Consider the following 7,219-nt stretch of genomic DNA (forward strand, 5'->3'; position numbering starts at 1 on the left):
AATTTCTTAGTTCCTTTTACACATTTAAAATTAAAGAGGGAACATAAGAAAGATTACATGAGGGTGGGAGAAAGCAAGGTGGGGATTGGATTACAGAATAGTTAACAAGATCATGTACTTTCTCCGAGGGTGATTAAGATTATGTCAAGGGTGTGTTAACCTAGATGCACGAAAACATTGAACAGGGCTTACTTAAGGAAAAGGTAAATCTTTAACTAAAAATTCATATGCCTGGGGTGTGGCTACTCACCATAACCTGCCCAGTCAGGAATTTATGATCAGATCACCCTGTGAGGTTACTTTTCATAGAACCCCTTTTCGTCCATACCTTTCAACGGCCAGTCTTGTCTCTCTCAATAAGAGTATAAGCTCTCTGAGGCCAGGCCCTGTTGCCTGCACATTCTCTATATCCCCAGTCTCTCTGGCTCATACATGGTGTGTAGTGTGAATGGGGTCAATAAATACCTGCTCTGTGGAATGAAGAATTCTGCCTTTATCTATTTGAACAGAGAGGTCTTTAAGGGGTCTGCTGTAGACCAGCGCTCTGACTAGTGATTGATGGTTTTTTGTTAGGGATGCCTAACCCTACAGCCTCCTTGATGAGAGAAGATGGTCAGGAGCCCAGAAACTGGATTTAGACAGGTCCTTGCTCAGCCCTTTACAAGCTATGTGTGACCTTGGACAAGTCATTGAACCCTTCTGAGCTTTCTTCACCTATAAAATGCAGGCAACATCAGCCCCTTCTCGGACTGTTGTGAGAATCAATAGGGGTCATGGGTTTAGGCTATTTTATAGGGTTCCTAGGTTCACACAGGTTTGAATATCGAATTAGGAATGATAAAGGAGGGAGACTTGTCAGTATCTCCCCCAGAGCCCCTCGTGGAGGGATTTTACCCGTGGGTGGAAAACTGCCTGGGGGAGGGGGATGCGGTGGCATTGAGTATTAAGCTCTTTACTTCTCCAGAGTTAAACGGTGCCACAAGTGTGTTCCTTTTGCCCTTCCCACCTCCCTTTGCTGGTTAGTCCCGAGTAGAACACCAAATACTACAATATGGTAGAAAAGATCAATTAAAACGGTTACGGATTGAACAGACAGAGCACTGTGAGGTGGAAGATGCGGCGCGCGTATCTCCACGCCCCGCCCCGTCGTAGCGGGGCCGCTGATTGGCCTGCATAGCGTGACGTCACTTTGGCTTTTTAAGGCTGAGTTCCTCCACGGCTCTGCAGTGGCGGCGTGCTGGATGCGGGTGTGGAGGTTCGTGTGGCGGCCCAGGCGACTGGCCCGGAGGGGCTCTTACCGCAGAGAGCGCGGCTGAGGTAAACGGGCTGTTCCGGCGGTACTGAGGCGGCCTCCGTCCGGGGCCTGGGGAGCTGGAGTGGGCAATCAGAGGAAGGCGGGAGAGGAGTGTCGGGGGCCTGTGGGGAAGAGATCGCCGTGTAAGGAGGAGCGTGCCAACCGCCTGGGGATGTGGAGGGTGGGTGGGAGCGGGCTTCAATCTTAGGTCCCAGCGCCCGCACCTTAACTCTTAAATTGGGGGCGCTGCCCGACCTGCCTCTACCCGCCACGATTCTGGCTTGGGGAATGAGGTCGCGGCTTCTGCCACCGCACCCACAAGCTCGGAGAAGAGGCGCTGGAAGCCGATAGTCCGCCAGATCCACGCCTCATCCCCCACCAGTGTCCCGGGACCTGGGGGTTTCTTCAGGTCTCGTCGCCCTTGTTAGGACCCTAGGAAGAGGGCAGCGCCTTTGTTACACCTGCAGCTGTTTTAAAAAGGAAAATAAAGAATTTTAACAAGGAATCCTGGGCAGCTGATTTAGGAAAGGATCAGGACGTTGCACGTTTCATGTTTATTAAATGTCTCCTCTTTTCTGTGATGACCATTCCCTGCTCAGATAACCTAGCTGTGGTCCCCGGAGACTGCAATTTCAAGATCTCCTTCCTGCCTCTACTGTGAGCCCCAAGACCCGCACTTTAGCCCGAGCTCACCATGGGGAACCACTTGACAGAGATGGCGCCCACCGCCTCCTTCTTGCCCCACTTTCAGGCCCTGCACGTCGTGGTCATCGGGCTGGACTCAGCTGGAAAGACCTCTCTCCTTTACCGTCTCAAGTTCAAGGAGTTTGTCCAGAGTGTTCCCACCAAAGGCTTCAACACAGAGAAGATCCGGGTGCCCCTGGCGGGGTCCCGTGCCATCACCTTCCAAGTGTGGGATGTCGGTGGGCAGGAGAAGCTGCGGCCATTGTGGCGCTCCTACACACGCCGGACAGACGGGCTGGTGTTTGTGGTGGATGCTGCCGAGGCCGAGCGGCTGGAGGAGGCGAAAGTGGAGCTACACCGGATCAGCAGGGCCTCGGACAACCAGGGTGTGCCTGTGTTGGTGCTGGCCAACAAGCAGGATCAGCCTGGGGCACTGAGTGCTGCAGAGGTGGAGAAGAGGCTGGCGGTCCGAGAACTGGCTGCTGCCACGCTTACCCACGTGCAGGGCTGCAGCGCTGTGGATGGCGTGGGTCTGCAGCCAGGCCTGGAGCGCCTTTACGAGATGATCCTCAAGAGAAAGAAGGCAGCCCGGGCAAGCAAGAAGAGGCGGTGACGGAGGCCTGCCCTGCCTCACCAGCAGAGGGCTGTCTGCACACCCGGACAGCCAGGCGGAGCTGCGGCCCCTCACTCAGCCCCAGGGTCAGGACCTGTCCACCTCAGTGAAGGACCCAGGAGCGCACTGGGGGTCCTCTGGTTTGGTGCTGAATTGGGGAGGGGAATGAGAGATGGACTTTGTTCTCCCATTTCTCCTTCGTCCTCCCATCTGGAGACATGGGGGCTGCAGGACTGAGGAGGTTTCAGTATAAAATGTGACTCTACCTCGACCTTGTTTCTTGTTTTTCTTCTTTGGCTTTTTGATAGATGTGTTTGAGAGCAAAGGAAAGTTGCATTTGGGATGAATGAGCAATGTCTCTGCCCTGTCCCCAACCCCCACTGGGGAATCTCCCCAGGCTGCTTTTCTAGGGATGCCAGTCACAATAGTCTTTATTTTTTTGTGTTTGTGTGAGAGTGCCAAGAATCTCTTCCCACATTTGTAGATCCACAGCCGTTTTATAAGCCATGTATGTCCTCTGTATTAAGTATTTTTTAGCATTTGTCTATAAGTTATTAAAGACTCATGATACTATAGCTCTAACCATGGTCTGGTATGATTTCGTCTCTCTTACCTAGCTCCAGGAACCCAGGAACAGTCTAACATTTCTCCCCCCACCTTCTAGCACTCCCCCCCAACTCCCGTTCATGCCGTTGTTTCTCAGTCTGGTTGTGTAGGACACAGTCCCTGGCCCATGCAGTATTATGAGCCTTGCGCTCCCCCCCCAGGGGGTCCCCGGTTGTCAGTCAGCTGCTTTAGCCAGCTGCCAGCCACTCACACTGACCCCTGGTTGCTCACGGCAGCCCAGCTCCAGGGAGAGCTGTTGTTCACAATAATAGCTGTAGAGGGCGCAGCTCACTGGCCCATGTGGGAATCGAACCTGCGACCTCAGGAGCGTTAGGAGCACAGCGCTCCAACCACCTGAGCCACCGGGCCCAGTCTAATATTTCGATATGGGCAGGGGTAGGATCTGAGGGTGGGTGGTGAGACCAACTATCTTGAAGGTGAATTTGCAAAGCAAGTGCTCTTCTAAAAATTAGAGTTAAACCCGTCTCCCAAGCTATTGCCTGATCTCTGCAATTTTTTTGGGGGGAGGGGTCCCTTCTTTCTCCTACTCTTCTCCCACTTTTCTCCCTTCCCCTCATCCTCTGGCTCTTACTTGCCCCTGATACCAGCTGGTCCTTGCAGATTTCACTTCAAATTTTGCTGCTCTGAGCTGCTTCTAGGTTTTTGCCTTTAGGGACACATTCTAGGTCTACATAAATAAGTCCTCAAAGAACCATTCTGTCCCCATTCTTCTCTCTCTAGCAGTCATGTTGGTCTGGATTTCTTTTCTTTTTTTTCACCTTGGGGGGATCACCTGAGAATGGAAAGTAGTTCCTTCCTTGCCTAAAGCCACCTAGGTGTGCTTAACCTGCTGACTACTTACTGGCAGCAATGGCAGTGACTGGTGCCGAGGAAGCCTGGGCTGTATTGAGGCAGCCTGGCCCTGTGACTAAGCCATGAGTCGCCCAGCTCTGGGAATGGTAGCTGTTCCCATGAGAGCGGCAGTGGTAGCTTATGCCTGGTGGGAGTAAGGACTGCTGGACATCCACCCCCAACCCTCTGGGAAAAGAGGGGGAAGTGTAAGCCACCAATGTTAGCTGTGATAGTAAGAACATGCTAAGGTGAAGGCCACAGGGCCTCTGCCCAGACTTTCAGGGCAGCCCCCACCTCACCAGCATCAAGGCCCAGCTGGGTCTGAGATAACAGAACAATCAGATCTTCCTAATTGGTTCGCGTAGTGAATAAAAACCCAGCAAAATTCTTTCCAGCCCCCAGTCCCTCCCCCAGCCTTTGTGCAAACATGGGATCTGCGGAGCAGGTTTGGAGTCCCTGCTCCAGAATCAGATAAAGACCTTGAAAACCCTACCCCAGGGTAGTCTTCTTCAGGAACTGCCTCTTCCTAGCTGGGCTGGCAGAAGCCCAAGTGTTGCTGCTGAGTATGGGCCAGTTCAGATTTGCCCCCTACCCACCCTGGGACTGGCAGGACAGGGGTGAGTGTGCATTGATCCGGAAGGGTGCCTAGTGTGCGTCAGTGCTGGGGACTACTTAACAGAGCTGCTGGGCTGGTTCTGCTGGGGACACCCACCTGACCCCCCTCTACACAAGCCTGTGACTCATGGCTCGCAGTCCTCCAACAGTCCTCTTCTGCAGCCCAGGAACAGGCTGGGGAGGACCTAGTTAGAAGGACCTGCCCTGCTGGAAGATCTTTCTGACCTGACCCACTCCACCCCAATTCTGCTCTTTTGTCTCAAAATCTCAAGGATATGTTTTCTCCATTGCTTGTCACCTGGGGGACTGAGGTCTCTGGATTTGGGAGAAGGATGTATACAGAGGTGCTCCCCCCTCCCTAGCAGACGGGCCTCCAAAGTGCCAGCTCTTGGCTCTGCCTATCTGGTTAGGATATCTTCTGCTCCCCCAGGCTTCAGCCTTGGGGGCCGTGGTCCATAGGAGACCAGCTCTTTCCTACATCCCTCTGTGGCCAGCTGGTGGGGGTGGAAGACTGGGGAGGAGGGAAGGGGATGGTGGCACAAGTGAAAGTGAGATGGAGAAGCCAGTTGCTTTGAAGGGTTTGCGGGAGGGGGAACACTGGAGAAGTATTAGAAAGCTACATTCTGGCTGAGTGGGGCTGGGAAGCCTTGGAGTAATCCTCCTGCCTTGGTCCATTCCACCTAGGTATTCTGCATGTTGAGCTTCTGGGCCAACTGTTTGGAATGGGGGTGGGATCGGGGTTAACGGGGGTTGTAGGTCCCTTATCCCAGCTTCTTTAAATAGACTTTCTTTGAGATCCTGAGATGAATGCTGAGGGAGAGGCTCCCTGAGGGCAGAGGGTCTTTGGGGACCAGGAGTGGTGGGCAGGGCCTAGATGCCTGTGAGATGAAGCTGAAGGAAATCGGTGGGCCCAGAGTTGGGTCCCCCTTCTGAGCTGCCTTCCCCCCTACTTCCCCCTCTCCTCACACAGGTTGGATTGTAAAATCCAGATGGAGAACACTTTCCCCGGCAGCCTGCCCTTCCCCAAACCCCTCCTCATGAGAGCCAAGATGGCAGTGGTCCCTCACCTTCCAGTGCCCTGTGCACTTCTCCTATGCTGCACTTGCTCCAGGAAGAGAAAAAGCAAAGAGGAAGGAAAGAAGTCCCTAAGGCTGACAGGGCAGTGACTTGCCCAAAGATACACAGCTACTTGGTGGTACATACATACATCCTTCCTCCAAGCCGGCTGTTTGTATCCACAATATAGACAACAGGAGATAGGAGCCAAGCGGCAAGTCCAGCATCCCGAGTTCTGACCTCCCATTCCCTTCCTCCCTCCCAGCCTTGATTAGACTAAGAGCCAGCTTTCCGCTCCCCAACTCCCCTTCCTGAGCAGTGGGAGTTTTATCTCCAAAGCCCAGCACAGCTCTGGCCTCAAATCTGGCCAGAAGTCCCCACCCTCCTTTCACATTGACCATGTGTCATTCCACGTCTTTCTTGAGGTGGATGCCTCTACCAGGCCTGGGAAGAACTGAATTCCACTGAAGTACCAGCAGTGCATAGGACAGCCTGTTCTCCAACCCAGGCCATTTTGGATGGAGGCCAGCGGGAGGGAGGGAGCGAAAGCAGTAAGGGAGGCCCAGACCAGCACGGGGCGGTAAGGGTTGGGCAGTCTGTAGCCACACCTCATTTCCAAGGCCATCTGCATACCACGGGCTGGGGAGTTTGTGGGTGGGTGTCATGGGACCTCCTCCCAGGCTAAGGCAGAGGAGGGTGTTTTCCTTCCTTCCTTTTTAAAAACATTTTTTTTACGGTTCTCCCCCTCCCCCACATAGTTACAAAAGTAATAGATTTTTGTTGTGAAAGAAACTTAGTAAATGGAGAACCCTATAATCTAAAATTCAGAGCTAGCTAAACATTTGAACAGGTTTTTATATATAATCTTCCAGATGTTTTTTCTGCATATACAAAAAAGGCATGTATATATAAGACACATGGGACTATTAATATATAAGACATACTGTGGTATAGTTTTTCTTTCCTTATTTACATCTTGGGCATTATTCAATGTCAGGACATATGGATTTTTCTCATTCTTTCTGATGACTGCGTGAGATTCCATTGTATGAATGCGCCATCGTTTGTTAATTAAATCCACCGAATGTCCACAGGAATGAGCTTCCTTGCATATATTTCTTTGTATGTTAGGGGGGAGATTTCCCGTAAGATAAATTCCTAGACATGTAATTGTTGTCAAAGGGTATATGTATTTCAAATTTTCATAGATAGTGCCAAAGTGTAGAGAGGGTTTGGGTGGGGAGGGAAATTTGATCCGGTGTCCTCTATGCCCAGAGTTCAAGGCCCCTTCACACTAAGGATGTGTGTGTTGGATAGACATTATAGTGCTTTTGCTGTTTGGGAAGTAAGAAATAGACCGGTTTCTGTAAACGTGAACAAAGCATTGAATTTCATCATGCCCTATGTTCTCATCTATAAAACTGAGAAAATATCTGAGTATAATGATCAAATAAAATGCTATAATTGTAAAATGTCTTTGTAACTACTAAAGTGTATAC

General features: G+C 51.6%; 1 protein-coding gene across 1 annotated transcript; it reads left to right on the forward strand.

The window, feature by feature from the left end:
• Positions 1-249: 249 nt before the first annotated feature.
• Positions 250-2,862, forward strand: ARL4D (ARF like GTPase 4D). The gene is made up of 2 exons (XM_081028481.1): positions 250-1,317; positions 1,894-2,862. The coding sequence occupies exon 2, from the start codon at positions 1,989-1,991 to the stop codon at positions 2,589-2,591; it is 603 nt and encodes a 200-aa protein (XP_080884607.1). The 5' UTR covers positions 250-1,317; positions 1,894-1,988; the 3' UTR covers positions 2,592-2,862.
• Positions 2,863-7,219: the final 4,357 nt, after the last annotated feature.

This window comes from Rhinolophus hipposideros (genome assembly GCF_964194185.1).
Source record: "Rhinolophus hipposideros genome assembly, chromosome: 20".
Taxonomy (NCBI): domain Eukaryota; kingdom Metazoa; phylum Chordata; class Mammalia; order Chiroptera; family Rhinolophidae; genus Rhinolophus; species Rhinolophus hipposideros.

What these genes read in the sequence shown, in the direction of transcription:
- ARL4D (XM_081028481.1), top strand. Translation starts at nt 1,989, where the DNA reads ATGGGGAACCACTTGACAGAGATGGCGCCCACCGCCTCCTTCTTGCCC.